At 36.2% G+C, this 24,864-nt stretch overlaps 1 protein-coding gene across 4 annotated transcripts in view; it reads right to left on the bottom strand.

Annotated features, from left to right (window-relative positions):
- Positions 1-24,864, bottom strand: part of EXO1 (exonuclease 1) — a 52,670-nt gene that overhangs the window by 7,719 nt on the left and 20,087 nt on the right. For 2 of the 4 annotated variants that reach the window (XM_032611850.1, XM_032611875.1), the window contains 5 exons: positions 23,121-23,346; positions 12,166-12,412; positions 7,655-8,213; positions 3,740-3,841; positions 447-640 (listed from right to left, as the gene is read on the bottom strand). In XM_032611850.1, coding sequence (XP_032467741.1) covers positions 447-640; positions 3,740-3,841; positions 7,655-8,213; positions 12,166-12,412; positions 23,121-23,346 — 1,328 coding nt within the window. The remainder of the gene's footprint in view (positions 1-446; positions 641-3,739; positions 3,842-7,654; positions 8,214-12,165; positions 12,413-23,120; positions 23,347-24,864) is intronic. The other 2 variants (XM_032611859.1, XM_032611867.1) reach the window with 2 other exon arrangements.

The raw sequence follows: 24,864 nt of genomic DNA, 5'->3' as shown, positions 1-24,864 counted from the left end.
GTTTGCTACATACATTAGAAATCTGGTTAATTCATCATATAAACTCATTGATTCTTCCCATTTTAGATGTGATAATTTAGGGAAACAAACTGCTTTAAATCCAGAAGTACCACAGAGCATTACCTTCCCATGTCTAAAACAACATTCAGAAGGAAAGAAAAATAAGACACTTAAGGCCTGGAAAAGTAATTTGCTTAACAACAGAGAGACCCCAAAGCCAGATTGAGAACTGAGGCTTTTAGTTTGCCACGTTTTCACTAAAAGAAGGTACAGAAACTGAAGTTAAATATTCTTACAAAGAGTCAGTTAAAGGGACTAGAGGAAAATAATTTTCTTAGGGTAAGAGAAAAAGAAGTTGATTCATATGAAAATAGAAAGAGGAGACAGGGATTGAAATTACAGAAAAAAATATTTATCATTTTAGAATAAGTTACAAGATAACTCACTTTTTAAATACAAAATTTTTCCAGAGTTCATTGATTTTTATCTGCAATTCTGGCTTGTTCTCGGCATTATGATGATTTCTCTTATGGATGCTTGATGGCTTCTTGCTCAGCCCACTGACTCTGGCAGGTACTAAAGGTTTGATCTTGGTTGTAGAAAGACTGTCCACAGAACTAGATTTATACAGCCCAGGAACCTGAAGATTAAATGCCCGTTTTAATACTATTCTGTTAAAGCAACTACCTTTATTTAATTTCAAACTATTATTTATACACTGGAACAAAAAATAACCTAAAATCGATGTGCAAAAGTGTGCTTATAAACATCTACAAAAATTATCATATTTTCACCAGGTAATACATGTACCTGGCACTAAATCAAGAGTATAAAAGAACAGACAGAAAAGTGAGTCTCGCTTACCCCCTCACTGCCTTTAGGCAGTCACTGCTACCAGTTTCCTGTACAACCACTGAATTCATTCACATACACACACACATACACCCCACACACAACTGGCAGCATACTACAAAATGTCATGTACTTTGTTTTTCTTGCCTAATATATCTTGATTTTACTTAACAATGTATCTTGGAGATTTTTCCATTTCACATGTAGAACTGAATTTTGTTTTGAATAGGTTGCCTGTTTTTTCCATTGTATAAATGTGCCGTAATTTACTTAAACAGATCTCTACTGACATTTAAGTTGAATCCACTGATTTTTTTACTTGAGGTATAATTTACAACATTGTGTTAGTTTCAAGTGTATAGCAAAGTGACTCAGTTATATATACATATATATCATATATATATATTCTTTTTCAGATTCTTTTCCATTATAGGTTATTACAAGATACTGAGCATAGTTCCCTGTGCTATACAATAGGTCCTTGTTGTTTATTTATTTTATATATAGTAGTAGGTATGTTAATCCCCAACTCCTAGTTTATCTCCCCACCCCTGCCCCTGCTATCCCCTTTGGTAACCATAAGTTTGTTTTCTATGTCTGTGAGTCTATTTCTGATTTGTAAATAAGTTCATTTATATCATTTTTTTTAGATTCCACAAATAAGTGATATTATATGATATTTGTCTTTGTCTGACTTGATTTTTATGCTGTGTGAAATATGGAGCCATTAAAATTTTGTTGCTATTTTTTTTGGATAGTAGGAGTGTAGTAATATAAAACAAGGCTTTAAAATTAATGAAATCTAGTAGAGGGTGTATAAAGAATGGAAGGACTCACACACGAAAGATGAAATCTTGAATTAGGATGTTGGTGATGGGAAAAGGGAGAGCAAGAAATAAGACAAAGAAAGAAACAGGATTTAGATAGGTATAGTTATTTGGTTGTTTGTCTTTAACCCCTGAAAAAGAAGGATCCAACTGGAGGTTATAAGGAAAGAGGACAACCGTAAGATTTTGAAACTAAGTGACATAGAACAAATATTATAATTTTATATAACTGATAAAAATGCTCTGAGAAGTACTGGTTAGAGGTTAAAAAAACATGAGTTTGATTTTAGATACTGAATTTGGATATTAGGGAGCAAGAAGGAGGGTTCATCTGGGGAGTTGTCACCAAAACAGAAGTGACAGTTAAAACACTGACAATGCAAATCTGACAGAAAGAATAAAAATAATAAAAAGATGATGGTTTAATGTCCTCCTTTTGAGGACATTAAACCATCATCTTTAATATAACTCCTTTTGAGAAAGTACTTTCTACATCTCTAATCCTATCATTGTGAATAATTTTGGTATCTTTCCAGACATTTTACTATGATTGTACAAACATACACACGTGTATTTTCCAGCATTTAAGCAAACAAAAATACCATGCTATTTATTGTGTTTAATATTGTTTAATAGCATGGTTTCCCTTTTCATTCAAAAATAATATGGACATCTTTCCAAGACAGTATCTGTCTGAAAAAGCCTTTCTCAAAGATTTTTAAAAGAATCTTATATTTACATATTTTACATTCATATCCTTGTTATCTTTCAGTTTTATATTTATATAGTATGAGATGGGGACTTTCTTTCAAATAGATATGCCATGCCATTTATTTAAAATTTTTGTAAAGGTTTTATGCTTTTAAAAATACACATGAGAAAATAATATGTTAACTATAGGAATATAGTTTTCTTGTATAAATATAAGAAAAATAATATAGGTTCACTACAGAAGAACATGAGAAAACAAAGAAAAAAAATTCACCTATATATCTACCAGCCAAGAGCTAAAACCAACAACGTATTTAATGTATTTCACTCTCTTATTTCTAGATATTTAGATTTTTTTCCCCCAATTTTTCATTATTGCAACCAATGCAAGAATAAGTGCTCTTGTATTTAAACTCTCATTATCTCCTTAGGCTCAAGTTTTAGAATGCACTTACTGGGTTAAATTATTTGAACTCTTTCAAATTGCTTTCCAGAAATGGCACAACAATTCTTACTCTCCTAAACATGTGATTATTCATCTCACTATACTCTTATAAAATGAGTAAATTAAAAACTTTTTTGGAAAAATGAGAGGTAAGAAATATTTTATTACTTTGATTTGCAGTGATTACTAATAAGGTTGAATGTGCTTTTTATATGTTAATCAGCCATTTGTGCTTTTTCTTTTGTGATTTCTGTTCATGTCCCTTGCCCATTTTTAAGTCAGGAATTAGTATTTTGATATTTACAGGCAAGAACACTTAATATATAAAATAGGTTTTAACTTACAAGTTTTCACTATGCAGTCACACATATATTTACATAGTTTGATAAAAAAAAAAAGCTTGGCTTATCAGGTACCCAATTTCTAGAATGCCTTTTTGCAATATACATCAAAGCTTTAAACCATGTATGCCTTTGGACCAGTAATACCACTCCATAGAATTCACCCCTACAAAATAATCAAAAATGTGTACAATACTCAAATATTTACCAACAAAATCTTCGTTGTAGTACTCTTTGCTACAGCAAAAATTTTTAGGGTAAAGGACAAACATAAGAAGATTAGCTAAACCCATACAATGGCATATTTTATTCATTATAAGTAATGTTATGTAAGTACATAGAAAAAGTTCTGTATACTGTAAGAGAAAAATAGCAGGTTTCACAATTTACACACCTACAAATCATGCACAAATACGGTTCTAGATGGTTTGAAGGTAGACATTTTGTGTAAATAAGAATATAGGCATTTTGATTTTTAATTTTGCTTATATTTCTTATTGCCTGGTAATAAGCATGAACTGCTTCTGAAATTTAAAAATAATTTAAGTAAGTAAGTGTTTTACCTTGTTCCTTAGAAGCGTGCCTTTTTTCGAAAAATGAAATAAGTATAGCTTGGATTTCTGATTACCTTGATTATCAAGTGACTTAAAATTGCAATCAGATTCCTAGATCCCCGAGATGAAAAAATAAAGCAAACTTAGATTTTTACTATCAAATTTTTATGACAACTGACCAATATTCAACAAAACATAAAACAAGTAAATTGAGAAAATCAGTGTAAATAAAATGTAATTTATCAGAAGAAAAAAAGTATAAAAAGCATGAAATAGAATAAAAGAAAATTAATCTAATGTGGAAAGAATGGTGTTTGCTAGTTTCACTAAAGAAAACCAGCTGAAGAAGTAAACTGTGTAAAATATAAATTAAAAAGCTATAAGCAAAAAAAAAAAAAAACTATAAGCATGGGGGATGGTGGTGGGATGAATTGGGAGACTGGGATTGACATATATACACTAATACGTATAAAATAGATAACTAATAAGAACCTGCTGCATAGCACAGGGAACTCCACTTCGCTGTACAGTAGAAACTAATACAACATTGTAAAACAACTATACCTCAACAAAACAAAAAAACCCCCACAACATGGAGATCACTGTCCTGGGAGAAAGAAAAAAAAAAAAGACATGCCAAGCATTTGCTGCCCTCCTATTTAATGGACAGATGGCTGCAGTGATTCATTTCTTAATCACTTCAGGTCCAAACATATAAGAGTAATTTTCACTGAGTCTTTCCTGCCATGATTAAACCATACTGACATGATAGATCTCAATTCCTCCTCCCAAGTTTGCAATGTTGGGGACCTGGATCCTATAACAAAATCCATGTTCAAGGTCATCTTTGTACTGGATGTTCTGTGTATCCCCTTCCAAACTGTGAGCAAGGCACAAGCTGTGTCACATAATGTTAAAGCCAACCCAGTGTCTGGTATATTGTGATATTATCCAGAATCTACAACTGCTTCAGGCAATGTAAGACTATACTTGAAATTTTCATGCATCCCACATTGCCCCAATGTAAAAAAGAAAGAAAGAAAAAAAAAACCTGTAAGCAGAGTCTCCAGAACCAGAGGAAGCCCACAGGTCTTCTTAAAATTGAAGGTGTTTATGCTTGAGATGAAACTGACTTCTATCTATGCAAGAGGTATGCTTATGTGTACAAAGCAAAGAACAACACTGTAACTCATGGTGGCAAACTCAACAAAACCAGAGTAATCTAGGGAAAAATAACTCATGCTCATGGAAACAATGGCATGGGGTTCATGCCAAATTCTGAAGCAATCTTCCTGCTAAAGCCATTGGACACAGAATCCACGTGATGCTGCACCCCTTCAAGGATTTAAACTTTTTGGAAAGTAAATAAATAAAAGTGTGGATTTGTTCTCTTGTTAAAAAAAAAAAGTCTCCTGCTGTAACATCATTTGTAAACTTGGCTAATACTTTTCATAAATTACTAGCTACAAAAGGTTGAACCAGTATAGTTCTACATCTCTTTTTCATTGTGTAACATGTTCAACATTAAAGAGAAAAAAGGCATATACTTTCAAGAAGTAGAGTAGCACTGTATCAAATGCACAGTTACCTTCAGCAAAGACTTTTAAGACCTACCCTCTACACCCCAATCCCATCATGTAAGACTTTTCTATAGACAGAATTATCTGGATTCCCACAAAAGTCAAATAAAAAAGGACAATGAATGCAAATTCAGAAGGCTTTACATTTCTGCATTTTTCAAGAGTTTTTTTTTTTTAAATATTTATCTTGAGATTCTACATAGTATTATATATTTAAAACAATCCAAAAGTGAAAAATACTCCATTAATTTGGATTGTAACTTACAGAAACTCTAACATTTCTTGCTTATAGTAGTGATGACTCTGGGCTGTATCATTTCTTAAAATAAAGATCAAGAGTAAGATCCTAAGATTAATTAATCTCCAATACTGTTAATGAACTCAGTATACATAGAATACATGGTTGTTGCTTTTCACAGTGAACCACCAGTAGAAGTCTCCAATGCATTTTCTTCAAAACCATACAGTAAAACCTGATATTCAAAATGAAGCCCCAATGGCACTTTAAAACATTTTCTGAATAAAGAAAGATTACACAGTTTTTATGTTACCTGCTATTGTCCCAATTGTTTGACGATTAATTCATTTATGCAAAGAGGAATTTACCACATCTGGTGGCAAGAGATGACTTAATGAATGATTCTTAGTTAGTCTGTTTGTTTTTGAGGGGAGAGAATTTATGTTTCTATAATTGATAATCACAAAAATGGTTAGCCCCGAAGACAGAAGTGTGGAGAGTTCTGTCAGCATGATGAGCCCATAGGCTGTGAGCTGGTAAGGTTTCTCAGTAAAACATGCTAAAAGCTTTACAAAGTTAGTAAAGCAGGAAGATGTCTGCTGGAAAAGGAACAAGAACACCCAAAAGGAGCTCAGCAGACCTGAAAGTATCCTCACAAATAGACAGTGATTTTTAAAGAAAGATGTTCAAGAAATAGCAACTGGGATGGTACCCAAATGGTACCATGAGAAAAATGCAGTAAGATGTGGAAAATGAAAAAGATGACATTAAAACGGAGGCTCAGGGGTTCCCTGGTGGCGCAGTGGTTGGGAGTCCGCCTGCCGATGCAGGGGACACGGGTTCTTGCCCCGGTGCGGGAAGATCCCACAGGCCGCGGAGCGGCTGGGCCCGTAAGCCATGGCCGCTGAGCCTGCGCGTCCGGAGCCTGTGCTCCACAACGGGAGAGGCCACAACAGTGAGAGGCCTGCATACCACAAAAAACAAACGAACAAAAATGGAGCCTCATGTTAAAAGAAACAGTCTTCTAGAACAGTATGGATAAACTGAAGGCAAAGTGAGTGAATGGGAAAAGAAAAGCAAAAGCCTCAAGGGCTTGGTTTGGCATACTCTTACTTAAAAAACACTACATGGAATGGACTTTGGATTTGAATATATTAATTGATTTCCACTTTCTCCAAATGAAAACAATTTGCTTCCATATTGTAACTAGGCTTTTGTCTTTGAGTCCAATACAACTCAAGTTTCCTTTAGGAACTTGAATAAAATACTTTCCTTTTTATAAACACAAGATATACTGATTTATTAGATGTTTAATATTCAGGATTATCAGAACTCAAAGTTCTGTCAAATATTACCAAGGCTGTAATTGTTCTTACAACTTGGTAACTGTAGTTGTGAACATGAAATGAAGTATGTTAAATTGATAAATTTAAGATAACTCAGATTAAAGAATGTTATTATGCCATCATGTCATTTTAAAATATGATGTCACTGGGTCTTATGAGCAGTACTTATCCGGAGCTTTGATTTTACTTAAGTAAGGATAAAGATATTTTACAAATTAAAAAGATGGCTAGGATGCTTTTATTAATTTACACAGAATAACATAAAATCACTTTTATTACTATTTTGTTTTGTCATAAATGGGAACTGCAAAAAGAATAGTAAGAGTAGATAAAAAATGTATTTCTGAAGTACTAAAACTTACGATGAACACCATCCCATTAACAGGGCCATTTCATTATAAGGTTTCAAATGTTGTCTGAATTCAAGAGTATATTAAGGATTTAAATATTAAATTTATAATAACTTTTCATGAAGCTTATCATTCTGCTTAGGTCTTAAGTGCTCCACAACTTGAGACACCTATCAATGGAACACAGTGATTCAAGAAATATAGTTAGATTAAATGTATAAGAGTCTTAAATACAGAGAAGCCCTTCAGATGAATAAAACATGAACTTTCTACACAGTAAGATCTAGAATGAAAAATTAAAACAATCAATTATTTCCATAATGTAGGCAAAATTTCCTCAATTGTCTGATAAACACCCTATTTTCTCTTACATATGAATTTGAAAACAAACGCTTCATAATGTGACTTACCTCTGAATCTAAATCCTTACTAGAAGGCTGAGAAAGTTTTGATGCATTTAAATTGTGTGGTGATAAGTCCATGCTTTCCTGAGACTGTGAAGACCAATCCACTTCATGTAAGGGATGAGATTCATCACTTGACTCATCACTCTTTAACTGAGATACATCAGACGGCTCATTATTCTCAGGCAGACAGATGGCAGAATCACTATTTCTAAGGAACTGCTGCAATGCTGTGCTTGGAGAGGGGCTTGGTGTTCTTGAAAACTCTCCAAGACTTCCAGACCAACTGAAACAACTTCTTAGTGTACCCGAGGTGGGTGGTGAGATGGTCCTCGTGAATCTGCTGGTCTTAAAAGACTGAGACTCTTCAGCAATCACAGTCACATCATCTGGAATATGCTCACTTGAATTATGTGCTACACTGATATCTAACAACTTCTTGCCATCTAGACAATCTGATTCATTTACATTAGCTTCTTTATCTGTGACAGCAGTTTCATCTAGAGACTGGCTGCTTGCTTTCTTTGATATACAGTCAGCAGAACCCAGAGAATTGGAAAAAAACCTAACAGAAAAAAACAACAGAAAGAATGCAGAAGTATTTTAGAGTTTTCTCACAAAGGTGACAAGATTCATAATGGAAAAATGGTTCTTTTTTAAAAATCTCATAAATATATTAATTTCATAAAGGCAAAATAGATTTTACACATGGCTGATACTCAAATATTTGAACAGATATAGAAATATGCAACAGAAAGGACACTTTATAACTATGGTCTCTTATTTTGTAAAAGCAAAATAAATTAGCCATTTGCCCCTCATCTTAGCTTACCTCCTAGTAGTAGCAAGCCATCTAGGAACTTGTAGTAGTATACTAATCTACCAAGCTTTTTATATACCCTGTAAACTTCTACACTAATTTAAATATTGAGGTTAAGACTTTCAAATCAATTATTCAATTCTGTATTACTAAAGAGGTAGTACTTATTCAGGGTAGCAGCTTTAAAAAAAATCACTTTTAGAAACTCCAATATAGGGCTTCCCTGGTTGCGCAGTGGTTGAGAGTCCGCCTGCCAATGCAGGGGACACGGGTTCATGCCCCGGCCCGGAAAGATCCCACATGCCGCGGAGCAGCTAGGCCCGTGAGCCATGGCCGCTGAGCCTGTGCGTCCGGAGCCTGTGCTCCGCAACGGGAGAGGCCACAGCAGTGAGGGGCCCGCGTACCGCAAAAAAAAAACCAAAAAAAACTCCAATATAAATGAAACAAAGATCAGTATCATTACTGGGAAGGATGTAGTCAAGGAGTGTTTTTAGTTTTAAAAGAAAATCCTAGAGTGTATGATCAGCTAAATATGAAACTTAAAGAGAATTTACCTCATTAATAGGCATTAGTTCAAATCCAAGATGATTAAACAGAATATTTACTAAATGCTGGAGAGTAAATATCCTCTCTTATCTTTACATCAAACCCTTAGCTGATGTGTGTGGGCACAGGGCAGGAAGGAAGCAGCATGTAAAAGGAAAAGTCTTACTCGGTTTTTCACTGAGCAAGAAACATCAGCTCCCTTTTAAGCAAACAATAACCCCTATGATATCCAAACATTTTTCTATGTATTATTTCGTAGGTAAGAGAAGTTTGAGTAACAGAGCCCAAGGTTATAAAATTAATCAACTAAAGAACAGAATTAAAACCCAGAACCCCTCCTAGTTCACAGCTGTTTCTTTCCAAACAGCCTATGGTGTGACTTAACTGATAATTATATTTCTAGATCTGAGAAAATAAATAGGCAGTATTCTAGGATAAGTATCTATATAATAAAGATAAGACTTAAAACAGACTTCCAAAAAGCAACAGATTGGAGACAATCTTTTGCAAATTTAATACCTCCTGTTATGTTATATTAAAAAGAATGGGGTGGGAATGACCACTGGCATATATATTAGTGACGGGGCACTGTGCCAGGTGTCTGATATATATAACTTCTGCTAGTCTTAAAACAGTCTTATGCATATGATCATCCATATTTTATAGTTAAAAAAATAGGCTCAGGGAAGTTAAATGGCATATGAAAGATCACTCAACTAATTAAATGACAGAGTGAGAATTCAAGTCCAGGCCTATAAGATTGTGTGCTCTTTTCAAGGTACCATGCCAACTATGACTAGGAATCTTTCCTATCACTAATACTAACTATAAAACCCTGGGAAATTTCTTAACCTCTAAGAGCCTCAATTTCTTAGCCCAAAATAGAGAAAATAACGCCAACCTGAATATCTCATAATACTGTTGTGAGAAATAACATATAAAAGAACTTTGAAAATCAGCTAAGAAAACTAATTTAACAATATCTAATTATTATTAGATATTGCTCTATAATCTAGATCACATAATTATACATCAAAGATTTACTCCCAATTATTATTTCACAGGAGGTTGATGCAGAAAAATATTTCTCCAAGCATTTAATGCATCCTCTGAACAATTTCTTAGCGAAACTACTAACTAAGCTATATAAAGCAGCTATTTACAGCTTCAGACAGAGATTTCATTAAGCTTCCACAATGACTTAATAGCCAAGACCTGTAGAGACACACAAACATTATTCTCATTAGCTGTCTCCAAAGAGGCAGAAAAAGGAAATTCTAGTTTCACCTAAATGGAAAGAAAAAGAAGCACTAAGAGGCAGAGACATGAAATCTTATTTTCACCCAAATGGAAAAATAAAACACGAGCTCCAAAAATTTCTCTGAATGACAGAAGTCAACTTTCTAGAATGTATAAATCAGCATAAATCATCTAGAATCCTATTTTCCATCTTTTAAGGCCTACTTCTTTATTATTCCACTGTTAACAAGCACCTTTAATGAGGGTGACTAACAAAGGAAGAATCTAAATGATCATTTCATTGTACTGTGAATGTTTCCTTGGCAAGACTTGATGGGAGAAGGGTTTGAAACATCCCCTAAAGGAGGCTTAGGGATTATCAGTGGTTCATTCCTTCATGTCCTTCTCCTATCATCATGGTTAGACAAATCTGGCTGCAACCTAGTTTATTAAACTTGAAAAATAAAAAATATTCATTCTAAGTCTTCTAGAGAAATACAGGGGCTGATAAAGTTTCTCTTTCTTAAAGTTACTAAATCATGCCTAAATAACTTCTAACACTTAAATTTCCTGTTTCTAGTTGTGGTACCACTATCCGAAGTCAATAAAATAAGAACTATTTATTGTATGTTTATCATCTGTTGGGCAATATTTTACGCACTTTACTTATGGTAATAATTTAATTCTATCAGCTATCCTAAGATTGTTATACTTGTTAGCCTTGAAGAAACAGAAGCACCCAGAAATTAACTTGCTCAAGTCAAACATCTCATGAGTAAATAGGACAGGATTTAAATCCAGGTGGTCTAACCCCAGAGTCCAAATTCCTAACCCCTAAGTTATACTGACCCTTCAAATTCTCATCTTCACTAGCAGGGACTATGGCAACAGCCTAACTAATCTTTCTGCTCAGCTTTAGCCCTCTAGAATCCATTCTTCACAGTGTGTTCAGAGTGGTCTATCTAAACCAGGAATCAAATCATACTCCTCCCTTGATTAAAACCTTCTAAATGTTTCCCATCACCCCTAAAGACTCAAGTTCCTTAGATTGGCTTACAAGCCTTTCATGAACTGGCTTGCTTATTTCCGCTCCCTCATCATCTACATTTCTGCTCCCTTTTCATCCTTTTCCCAACTTACATTGTGGCAGAAGTAATAATAGCAGTGATCAGCAGCAAAGAGTTAACCCCATGCTCCGTGCTGTTGCTCACCTCCATGCCTCTGTCCAAGCTGCATGAGTCTGCTGGGAAAGTATCTGGCTCCCTTCTTCGCTTCACCCACTCATCATTTAAACCTAGGTAACAGCACCTAACACTCATCCCTTCCCTCCCACCATTTCCAACCATTGCCTCAGCATTAGATGCCCTCAAAACACCTCATGTATGATTTTGTCATTGTACTTACCACACTGTATGGAAAGATTTTGTTACTGACCTACTTCTCCAACTACGAAAAACTGCATGTTTCTCAAGAGCAAAAACTATGTCTCTCATTTTTGTAACCCAGCATCTAGTATGGTATCAGATTATCAATTAATATGAGAAATCCATAGTCATCTGCATTTAAATAGATTTCTAAAAATACTTTGCAAAATTATATTTAGCTCTTAAAGAAACTAAAAAAATAGAAACAAAGTAGGGGGGGAGGAACCCCCAAAGTAACAGAGTTTTTCTAATGCAAAATGTAGTAATGTCTACAATTCTTATTTTGGTTCTCCATGGAGAGATTACAAAAGTAACAGAAGTTCAAGGGACAGTGGAACTAAAGCAATACATGATAAAAAACTGTAATTGGATTAAGCCAGGTCTTACACCTTTCCCATTAGATTCAATGTTATTCAAGACAATTAAAATAAATACCAACAGGGTATATAATACAACAGACACACAACATTCTGTAGATATAACTATACCTGCTTCTGGTTCCTGGAACCACAACTGCACCACTTTCTTCATTTTTTCTCTGTAAAAATGTTGCAAATTTGTTTCTCGTCCTAGGTGGTGTGCTTAAGCTTTTTTTAATAGTATTTCCATCTACCAGGTCAGGCATAAATCGTTCAGAAGAGTTCAATAATTTATCACCTTCACAACTATTTTTCTTGATCTTCTTTGTAAAGGAAGTAGAATACTGACCAAATAGATCATCTTCTGATAGCTCTTCTAAGTAAAAACAAAATTATCTGTAAATCTTTATTTCATGTATAGTTAGACATTTGGTCTTAGTTTCACAGTCCATGTCCTATTGTCCTAAAGATGAAGTCTTATTTTTTTTTAAACTATGCATCAGAAAAGGAAATAAAAGAATGACTTAAAAAAAATTCCCTTGGCTGTGTTTTACAATTTCAAACATTGGCTATGATTTAATGTCAATTATTTGTACTATTTTATGTGAAATTACCTAAACCAAAATTTCAGGGTACAATCAATTCTGTAAGGCTCTACACTCATTATACAATAAGGGCCTAATTCTGAATGTAAAAAAAAAAAAAAAAAAAAAGGAATTAAATGTATGGTTAAACTAATGTTTGGTTCAAAAAATTGTTTCAACATTAAAAAAAAATGTTTCGAAAAAAGTAAGAGGGGGGGACCTTGAAGATGGCGGAAGAGTAAGACGCGGAGATCGCCTTCCTCCCCACGGATACACCAGAAATACATCCACACGTGGAACAACTCCTACAGAACTCCTACTGAAGGCTGGCAGAAGACCTCAGACCTCCCAAAAGGCAAGAAACTCCCCACGTAACTGGGTAGGGCAAAAGAAAAAACAGAGACAAAAGAATAAGGACGGCACCTGCACCAGTGGGAGGGAGCTGTGAAGGAGGAAAAGTTTCCACACACTAGGAAGCCCCTCCGCGGGCGGAGACTGCGGGAGGCAGAGGGGGGAGTTTCGGGACCGCGGAGTAGTGCACAGCGACGGGTGCGGAGGGCAAAGCGGGGAGATTCCTGCACAGAAGATCGGTGCCGACCAGCACTCACCAACCCGAGAGGCTTGCTGCTCACCCACCGGGGCGGGCGGGGCTGCGAGCTGAGGCTAAGGTTTTGGTTTTGGACGGAGCTCAGGGAGAGGACTGGGGTTGGCGGCTTGAACATAGCCTGAAGGGGTTAGTGCACCACGACTAGCCGGGAGGGAGTTCGGGGAAAAGCCTGCACCGGCCGAAGAGGCAAGAGACTTTTTCTTCCCTCTTTGTCTCCTGGTGCGCGAGGAGAGGGGTCTAAGAGCGCTGCTTAAAGGAACTCCAGAGACGGGCGCGAGCCGCAGCTAAAAGCGCGAACCCCAGAGACGGGCGCGAGCCGCGGCTGAAAGCGCAAACCCCAGAGACGGGCGCGAGCCGCGGCTGAGGGCGCGAGCCCCCGAGACGGGCGCAAGCCGCGGCTAAAACCGCGGACCCCAGAGACGGGCGGGAGACGCTAAGGCTGCTGCTGCCGCCACCAAGGGGCCTGTGTGCGAGCACAGGTCACTCTCCACACCCCTCTTCCGCGGAGCCTGTGCAGCCCGCCACTGCCAAGTTCCCGGGATCCAGGGACAACTTCCCCGGGAGTACGCACGGCGGGTCTCAGGCTGGTGCAACGTCACGCCGGCCTCTGCCGCAACGTCACGCTGCCTCTGCAGCTGCAGGCCCGCCCCGCACGTAGTGCCCCTCCTACCCCCATCCCCCAACCCCCGGCCTGAGTGAGCCGGAGGCCCCGAATCAGCGGCTCCTTTAACCCCGTCCTGGCTGAGCGAAAAAACAGACGCCCTCCAGCGACCTACAAGCAGAGGCAGGGCCAAATCCAAAGCTGAGCTCCTGTGAGCTGTGAAAACAAAGAAGAGAAAGGGAAATCTCTCCCAGCAGCCACAGAAGCAGCGGATTAAAGCTCCACAATCAACTTGATATACCCTGCATCTGTGGAATACCTGAATAGACAAGGAATGATCCCAAATTGAAGAGGGGGAATTTAGGAGCGAAATCTATGATTTTTTTCCCTTTTCCTCTTTTTGTGAAGGTGTACGTGTATGCTCCTGTGTGACATCTAGTCTGTATACTCTAGCTTCCACCATTTGTCCTAGGGCTCTATCCGTCCATGACTTTTTTTTAAAAATTCTTTTTCTTAATAATTAAGTTTACTTGTAATAACTTTATTATACTTTACCTTCGTTCTTTCTTTCTTTCCTTCCTTCCCTCCCTCCTTTAGACAACGAATCACCCCAAATTGAGGAGGTGGTCTCAGGGAGCAGGATTTATGATTTTTCCCCCTTTACCTCTTTTTGTGAAGGTGTATGTGTATGCTTCTGTGTAAGATTTTCTCTGTATAGCTTTGCTTCCAACATTTGTCCTAAGGTTCTATCCGTCCCTTTTTTTTTTTTCTAAATATTTTTTAATTCAATAACTATATTATACTTTATTTTATTTTTACTGTATCATCTTTCTTTCTGTCTTTTTTTCCTTCTTTCCCTCCTTCCTTCCTTCCTCCCTCCCTCCCTCCCTCCCTTTCTTTCCTTCTTTGCTTCTTTCTTCCTTCCTTCCTTTCCTCCTTTCCTTCTTTCTTTCCTCATACTTCTACTAATTCTCTCTACTTTTTCTCCCTTTTATTCTGAGCCGTGTGGATGAAAGGCTCTTGGTGCTCCAGCCAGGAGTCAGGGCTCTGCCTCTGAGGTAGGAGAGCCAACTTCAGGTCACTGGTCAACAAGAGACCTCCCAGCTCCACATAATATTAAACAGCGGAAATCTCCCAGAGACCTCCATCTTAACACCAGCACCCAGCTTCACTCAACGACCAGCAAGCCACAGTGCTGGACAACCTATGCCAAACAACTAGCAAAACAGGAACACAACCCCACCCATTAGCAGAGAGGCTGCCTAAAATCATAATAAGGCCACAGACACCCCAAAACACACCACCAGACGTGAACCTGCCCACTAGAGAGACAAGATCCAGCCTCATCCAGCACAACACAGGCACTAGTCCCCTCCACCAGGAAGCCTACACAACCCACTGAAACAACCTTAGCCACTGGAGACAGACATCAAAAACAACGGGAACTACGAACCTGCAGCCTGCAAAAAGGAGACCCCAAACACAGTAAGATAAGCAAAATGAGAAGACAGAAAAACACACAGCAGATGAAGGAGCAAGATAAAAACCCACCAGACCTAACAAATGAAGAGGAAATAGGCAATCTACCTGAAAAAGAATTCAGAATAATGATAGTAAGGATGATCCGAAATCTTGGAAGTAGAATGGACAAAATGCAAGAAACAGTTAACAAGGACCTACAAGAACTAAAGATGAAACAAGCAACGATGAACAATGCAATAAATGAAATTAAAATCACTCTAGATAGGATCAATAGCAGAATAACTGAGGCAGAAGAACGGATAAGTGACCTGGAAGATAAAGTAGTGGAAATAACTACTGCAGAGCAGAATAAAGAAAAAAGAATGAAAAGAACTGAGGACAGTCTCAGAGACCTCTGGGACAACATGAAACGCACCAACATTCGAATTATAGGGGTTCCAGAAGAAGAAGAAAGAAAGAAAGGGACTGAGAAAATATTTGAAGAGATTATAGTTGAAAACTTCCCTAATATGGGAAAGGAAATAGTTAATCAAGTCCAGGAAGCACAGAGGGTCCCATACAGGATAAATACAAGGAGAAACACGCCAAGACACATATTAATCAAACTGTCAAAAATTAAATACAAAGAAAGCATATTAAAAGCAGCAAGGGAAAAACAACAAATAACACACAAGGGAATCCCCATAAGGTTAACAGCGGACCTCTCAGCAGAAACCCTACAAGCCAGAAGGGAGTGGCAGGACATACTGAAAGTGATGAAGGAGAATAGCCTGAAACCAAGACTACTCTACCCAGCAAGGATCTCATTCACATTTGATGGAGAAATTAAAACCTTTACAGACAAGCAAAAGCTGAGAGAGTTCAGCACCACCAAACCAGCTTTACAACAAATGCTAAAGGAACTTCTCTAGACACGAAACACAAGAGAAGGAAATGACCTATAGTAGCGAACCCAAAACAATATATAAAATGGAAATAGGAACATACATATCGATAATTACCTTAAATGTAAATGGACTAAATGCTCCCACCAAAAGACACAGATTGGCTGAATGGATACAAAAACAAGACCCTTATATATGCTGTCTACAAGAGACCCACTTCAGAACTAGAGACACATACAGACTGAAAGTAAGGGGATGGAAAAAGATATTCCATGCAAATGGAAACCAAAAGAAAGCTGGAGTAGCAATTCTCATATCAGACAAAATAGACTTTAAAATAAGGACTATTAAAAGGGACGAAGAAGGACACTACATAATGATCAAGGGATCGATCCAAGAAGAAGATATAACAATTGTAAATATTTATGCACCCAACATAGGAGCACCTCAATACATAAGGCAAATACTAACAACCATAAAAGGGGAGATCAACAGTAACACATTCATAGTAGGGGACTTTAACACCCCACTTTCACCCATGGACAGATCATCCAAAATGAAAATAAATAAGGAAACACAAGCTTTAAATGATACATTAAACAAGATGGACTTAATTGATATTTATAGGACACTCCATCCAAAAACAACAGAATACACATTTTTCTCAAGTGCTCATGGAACATTCTCCAGGATAGATCATATCTTGGGTCACAAATCAAGCCTTGGTAAATTTAAGAAAACTGAAATTGTATCAAGTATCTTTTCCGACCACAACGCCATGAGACTAGATATCAATTACAGGAAAAGATCTGTAAAAAATACAAACACATGGAGGCTAAACAATACACTACTTAATAATGAAGTGATCACTGAAGAAATCAAAGAGGAAATAAAAAAATACCTAGAAACAAATGACAATGGAGACACAACGACCCAAAACCTATGGGATGCAGCAAAAGCAGTTCTAAGGGGGAAGTTTATAGCAATACAAGCCCACCTTAAGAAGCAGGAAACATCTCGAATAAACAACCTAACCTTGCACCTCAAGCAATTAGAGAAAGAAGAACAAAAAAACCCCAAAGCTAGCAGAAGGAAAGAAATCATAAAAATCAGATCAGAAATAAATGAAAAAGAAATGAAGGAAACAATAGCAAAGATCAATAAAACTAAAAGCTGGTTCTTTGAGAAGATAAACAAAATAGATAAACCACTAGCCAGACTCATCAAGAAAAAAAGGGAGAAGACTCAAATCAATAGAATTAGAAATGAAAAAGGAGAAGTAACAACTGACACTGCAGAAATAAAAAAAATCATGAGAGATTACTACAAGCAACTCTATGCCAATAAAATGGACAATCTGGAAGAAATGGACAAATTGTTAGAAATGCACAACCTGCCAAGACTGAATCAGGAAGAAATAGAAAATATTAACAGACCAATCACAAGCACTGAAATTGAAACTGTGATTAAAAACCTTCCAACAAACAAAAGCCCAGGACCAGATGGCTTCACAGGTGAATTCTATCAAACGTTTAGAGAAGAGCTAACACCTATCCTTCTCAAACTCTTCCAAAATATAGCAGAGGGAGGAACACTCCCAAATTCCTTCTACGAAGCCACCATCACCTTGATACCAAAACCAGACAAGGATGTCACAAAGAAAGAAAACTACAGGCCAATATCACTGATGAACATAGATGCAAAAATCCTCAACAAAATACTAGCAAACAGAATCCAACAGCACATTAAAAGGGTCATACACCATGATCAAGTGGGGTTTATTCCAGGAATGCAAGGATTCTTCAATATACGCAAATCTATCAATGTGATAAACTATATTAACAAATTGAAGGAGAAAAACCATATGATCATCTCAATAGATGCAGAGAAAGCTTTCGACAAAATTCAACACCCATTTATGATAAAAACCCTCCAGAAAGTAGGCATAGAGGGAACTTTCCTAAACATAATAAAAGCCATATATGACAAGCCCACAGCAAACATCATCCTCAATGGTGAAAAACTGAAAGCATTTCCACTAAAATCAGGAACAAGACAAGGTTGCCCACTCTCACCACTCTTATTCAACATAGTTTTGGAAGTTTTAGCCACAGCAATCAGAGAAGAAAAGGAAATAAAAGGAATCCAAATTGGAAAAGAAGAAGTAAAGCTGTCACTGTTTGCAGATGACATGATACTATACATAGAGAATCCTAAAGATGCTACCAGAAAACTACTAGAGCTAATCAATGAATTTGGTAAAGTAGCAGGATACAAAATTAATGCACAGAAATCTCTGGCATTCCTATATACTAATGATGAAAAATCTGAAAGTGAAATCAAGAAAACACTCCCATTTACCATTGCAACAAAAAGAATAAAATATCTAGGAATAAACCTACCTAAGGATACGAAAGACCTGTATGCAGAAAATTATAAGACACTGATGAAAGAAATTAAAGATGATACAAATAGATGGAGAGATATACCATGTTCTTGGATGGGAAGAATCAACATTGTGAAAATGACTCTACTACCCAAAGCAATCTACAGATTCAATGCAATCCCTATCAAACTACCACTGGCATTTTTCACAGAACTAGAACAAAAAATTTCGCAATTTGTATGGAAACACAAAAGACCCCGAATAGCCAAAGCAATCTTGAGAACGAAAAAAGGAGCTGGAGGAATAAGGCTCCCTGACTTCAGACTATATTACAAAGCAACAGTAATCAAGACAGTATGGTACTGGCACAAAAACAGAAAGATAGATCAGTGGAACAGGATAGAAAGCCCAGAGATAAACCCACGCACATATGGACACCTTATCTTTGATAAAGGAGGCAGGAATGTACAGTGGAGAAAGGACAGCCTCTTCAATAAATGGTGCTGGGAAAACTGGACAGGTACATGTAAAAGTATGAGATTAGATCACTCCCTAACACCATACACAAAAATAAGCTCAAAATGGATTAAAGACCTAAATGTAAGGCCAGAAACTATCAAACTCTTAGAAGAAAACATAGGAAGAACACTCTATGACATAAATCACAGCAAGATCCTTTCTGACCCACCTCCTAGAGTAATGGAAATAAAAACAAAAATAAACAAATGGGACCTAATGAAACTTCAAAGCTTTTGCACAGCAAAGGAAACCATAACCAAGACCAAAAGACAACCCTCAGAATGGGAGAAAACATTTGCAAATGAAGCAACTGACAAAGGATTAATCTCCAAAATTTACAAGCAGCTCATGCAGCTCAATAACAAAAATACAAACAACCCCAATCAAAAATGGGCAGAAGACCTAAATAGACATTTCTCCAAAGAAGATATACAGAATGCCAACAAACACATGAAAGAATGCTCAACATCATTAATCATTAGAGAAATGCAAATCAAAACTACAATGAGATATCATCTCACACCAGTCAGAATGGCCATCATCAAAAAATCAAGAAACAATAAATGCTGGAGAGGGTGTGGAGAAAAGGGGACACTCTTGCACTGCTGGTGGGAATGTGAATTGGTTCAGCCACTGTGGAGAACAGTATGGAGGTTCCTTAAAAAACTACAAATAGAATTACCATATGACCCAGCAATCCCACTACTTGGCATATACCCTGAGAAAACCAAAATTCAAAGAGAGTCATGTACCAAAATGTTCATTGCAGCTCTATTTACAATAGCCAGGACATGGAAACAACCTAAGCGCCCATCATCGGATGAATGGATAAAGAAGATGTGGCACATATACACAATGGAATATTACTCAGCCTTAAAAAGAAATGAAATTGAGCTATTTGTAATGAGATGGATAGACCTAGAATCTGTCATACAGAGTGAAGTAAGTCAGAAAGAAAAAGACAAATACCGTATGCTAACACATATATATGGAATTTAAGGGAAAAAAATGTCATGAAGAACCTAGGGGTAAGATAGGAATAAAGACGCAGACCTACTGGAGAACGGACTTAAGGATATGGGGAGGGGGAAGGGTGAGTTTTGACAGGGCGAGAGAGAGTCATGGACATATACACACTAACAAACGTAGTAAGGTAGATAGCTGGGGGGAAGCAGCCGCAAGGCACAGGGATATTAGCTCGGTGCTTTGTGACAGCCTGGAAGGGTGGGAAGGGGAGAGTGGGAGGGAGGGAGACGCAAGAGGGAAGACATATGGGAACATATGTATATGTATAGCTGATTCACTTTGTTGTGAATCAGAAACTAACACACCATTGTAAAGCAATTATACCCCAATAAAGATGTTTAAAAAAAAAAAAAAAAAAAAAAAAAAAATGTTTCAAGGAGCTATATATACACACCATCACTGAGTTACGGTTTTTGAGGTGTATCTGATTGTCCTATAATTTGTGCTCTAGCTCTTATCTTCATTCATTACATAGCTATGGGGCTCTAGAAGACTGCTGTGTAACGAACACATTTTATTGGTATAAGAATAAATCATAAGACTAAACAATGTAAGATGTTACAGCTGAAATGGGCAAGGACATAGAGATAGCATTAAGGTACTTTTAATTAGTCCAACTAATTCTCAGTCTGAATAGCTTCCACTCACATGGGAGTAAATGCTCATGACTCTAAGAAGTTGGTAAAACAGTTGAGGGTGCCAAAATACTACAGACCAGGTGATACCTCAAATTCAAAAATGTATAGAGTAAAAAAAACCTATAGGTCAGTAAACTTGTAAAAATCTGTTTATTATGCAGGGAATTGGGAGCTCTTACAGAAGAGGAAAAAAATAAACATCGTAAGATCCCCAGCAAGGCTTCACCAAGAAGCCACACCACACTAATCTCATTTTCTTTTTATAAGGTTGTTAGACTAGCTATTTGGAGAAATTCATAGACTTAGTATACATATTTTAAGCGAAACTTTAAGACATACTTGAGCCATACTTCTCAAATTTCCAGGTGACATAATACCCATGTTAGAAGACAATATAAAGTTTCAAAAAAGAAAAAAAAAGAATAGGCAGAACAATGGATTATAATGAATTAAGATTACCTCAGTAAGGATAATGTAACCCATATTTAAGTTTAAAAATATAACTACCTGGCTTAACAGCAACTGGTGGATTATAAACTCAGGAAATGCCAGCAAAATGACAATACTACTACTAAAAGCTCATGTTATCTTAGTTTGCAGCAGTAAAAGCAGCTGCTGGATGAAGGACTGAAATAGTGCCACAATTCTAAATATGATCTATGGTAAGCAGACCACATCTCAACAACCACTCACTGTGGTAGTTACAAATTATTAAGAAATTTGTATTGTATCCAAAGCATAACCTGGATAAGGAACTTTTAGCTTGCAAAAGAAATTTAGGAGGGTCACAATGGCTGTCTCTAAATATATGAAGGGCTGTCACATTAAAGAGGGAAAACATTTACTGTTTTTTGTTCTGTTTTTCTGTTTGTGTGTGTGCCTGTGGACAAAATCCATTGATAAATGGTAGTTATAACGAAGCAGACTTAGTCTGACATAGGTAATTTACTGATGAGCTCTCTACATAAAATGAATAAGCCTACCTTGATGGTAGAAGAAGGAAAGGAACTAATATGTACAGTGTACCTGCTATGTACCAGGGCTATTTTATATGTTATATCACGTATACAAAAATTTGTGAGATAGGCAATATTGTTCCCATTTCAGAAGAGGAAACAAGGGTTCAGAGATATTATCATGAAAAAGATTTAGGCTCATAAGGAATCAGGACATTTTGGCCAAACATGAATAATCTATACCTAAATTTAAAAGATAAGGGCATGAACTAAAAGTTTGCAGGGGCTTTGTTTTGTTTTTGTTGTCAGATATTCATTCATGTAATGTCTGAGGGAAAGAAGGAAGAGAGAAGAAATGGATTCTTTCCATTTCTAAGCATATTCTATGGTGGAAAGAAAAAACCTTTTCCCAATACCTAGTATTCCATTCTCAGCACTTTTTTTTTTTTTTCATTCTCAGCACTTTTGTTCAACACTGTAATGGAGGTTCCAGTAGGCAAGAAAAAGAAATAAAAGGTATCCAGAAGCAAGACTATCTTTATTTGCAGGTGATAGGATTGCCTACATAGAGAATCCTAGAGAGTCTAAAAAGAGATACTAGAACTAATAAGTGATTTTAGTAAGGTTGCAAAACACAAGATTAATATACAAAAATCAAGTGTATTTCTATATACTAGCAATGAACCAGAAATTGAAATTAAAAATACCATTTACAGCAGCATCAAAAATCTGAAATATACAGATAAATTTGACAACATATGTGCAAGACCTGTAAACTGAAAACTACAAAGCATCGCTGAAGACTTAAACTAAAGAAGATTTAAACAAATGGATCAGAAAACTTGATATTGTTAAGATGTCAATTCTCCCCAAACTTATATATGGATTCAACTAAATCCCAATCAAAATCTCAGCAGGCTTTTTTTTTTTTTTTTTTTTTTTAAGAAATCAACAAGTTGATTCTAAAATTTGTATGGAAATGTGAAGAACACAGAATAGCCAAAACAACTTTTCAAAAGAAGAACAAACTTAGGGACTTACACTACCAGATTTACACTACCAGATCTCAAGATTGACTATAAAAGCTACAGAAATCAAGACAGTGTGTCTGGAATAAAGACAGGAAAAGAGACCAATGGTACAGACCTGCACATATGTGGTCAACTGATTGTCAACTAATGTGCCAAGGCAATTGAATGGAAAAAGGATAATCTTTTTAACAAATGGTGTTGGAACAATTGGATTGCCATATACAAAAGAAAGTGAACATTGATCCTTACCTCACACCATATAAAAAATTAATTCAAAATGGATCAAAGGCCTAAATATAAGAACTAAAACCATAAAGCTTCTAAACTGTGACCAATTGTCACTAGTGTTTCACAAAAACAAAATACATACCACTTCTTGGCCTTTTTGCAATGGATGACTTCCTTGGAAGATTTAATCCTTTAGTACTAATCACTAGTTCAATGCCCACAGTACTTGGATTTTCCTTCACCTTTGTAGCATCTGAAACAATGTCCAGCTCAAGTCTAGGGCAATAGCTCCTATTCCAAATGCTATTAATATTAGATGACTTTTGACATGTTTTGTCAGTCCAACTATGACTTCTTGATTGGGCAGGCTAAAATAGTAAAAGGAAAAAGGTTACTTTAAGAAGAAAAACAGTTAAATCATTTCCCTCTGTATCAACATAAATTATAAGTAAATAATTAAATTACCCCTTTGAACAGCTTTTGATGAAATATCTGTCCTCTAATAATAACATTTTCTACTTTGCTGGTCCTATACTTTTCCATTAAATGTGTCTTGTATTCCTAGGTCTGTTTCTCTCCCAATGAGAGTCAAGCAAACTCATTAGCTCATTTCTAAGAAATAAAAAAATGAATCTTCCTAAGATGAACAGTGCAAGAAATAAAACTACACTTGAAGAAACGTTACCAGAAAAAACGTACTTTTAAAATTTGAGTATTAGTTCAATATACGATACTAATTAGTTTAATAATCATCTAGCAATAAGTCTCTAAATAATCACTGACATACCCTTTACAAAGGACCTGAAAATTAAAACCATAAAATTATGTATTTAATCAACTATCCCATCTTTAGAACTTGGATGAGTTCAAACCAAAACAATCTAATTTACAAAACAACAGCTTCTTTAGTGGACAATACCTATGTATTAAATAGGTATGTATTAGTAGACAATACCTATGTATTAAACAGAAAGCTACTTTGGTCTACATTGAGTCATGCATAAAACTTTCTCCAAGAAAGAACTTATTGACAGTAAGGATTGGTAAATAATCATTTTTAATGCTAAAACAAGTTATTCACAATTAATAACTATTTTATTATTTTTTCTAAATATATTTTAGATGAAAATGATCTGCTAATAGGATGTCAATGATATTCTAATAGAGTAGGAGAGGCACAGGGAAAAATTAACACTGGTACAAAAAATGTTGGTACTAGGGTGTGAATTCCACCTGACAAAAGTGCCACCTGAATCTGGAATCTAATCTTTCACTTAAAGAAAGGACTAAAAATATAAATAAATAAATAAAAACGAGGTGACATTATTCATAATATACTCTGAGAATTAACAAGGAAGGTAATTTAGAATAATTGAGAGAATAGGTATAATAAAGACAGTTTAAGCAGTATAGTTCATGGCATTAGATCCCACTGATGGTTTTATTTAAAAAAAAAAAGAGAAATAGGCAAGTAGAAAACTTGACTGGGAAGAATAAATCTTAGATAAATAATAAGAATTAGTTCGATGTACAATTAGTGGTTCTGAAAGAAATTTCTCTATGAAAAAAATAATCTGATAAGGATTTGGACTTCTGAAGGATGGCCATCTTAGTGAGCCATAACATTCCCAATTGTATCTGAACATTTTCATTACAACCAATTATTTTTGAGTTTCTCAAAGGAAAAACTTGAGGATCATTCTGATGAAGTTATAATATCAGTAATTCAAATGTGTAAAGAAGATAGCAGAATAAAGACTTTTCAGTTCCCTTTTCCTACAAACTTCCAATTATAAGGTAAATAAGCCACAGAACTATAATGTACAGCACAGGGAATACAGTCATCCCTCAGTGGCTGCAGGGGATTGGTTCCAGGACCCCCTCAG

Source organism: Phocoena sinus, chromosome 1 (genome assembly GCF_008692025.1).
Source record: "Phocoena sinus isolate mPhoSin1 chromosome 1, mPhoSin1.pri, whole genome shotgun sequence".
Classification (NCBI taxonomy): Eukaryota; Metazoa; Chordata; class Mammalia; order Artiodactyla; family Phocoenidae; genus Phocoena; species Phocoena sinus.
The sequence above is the reverse complement of the archived record's forward strand: the minus strand, read 5'-3'. Positions and strand labels throughout refer to the sequence as shown.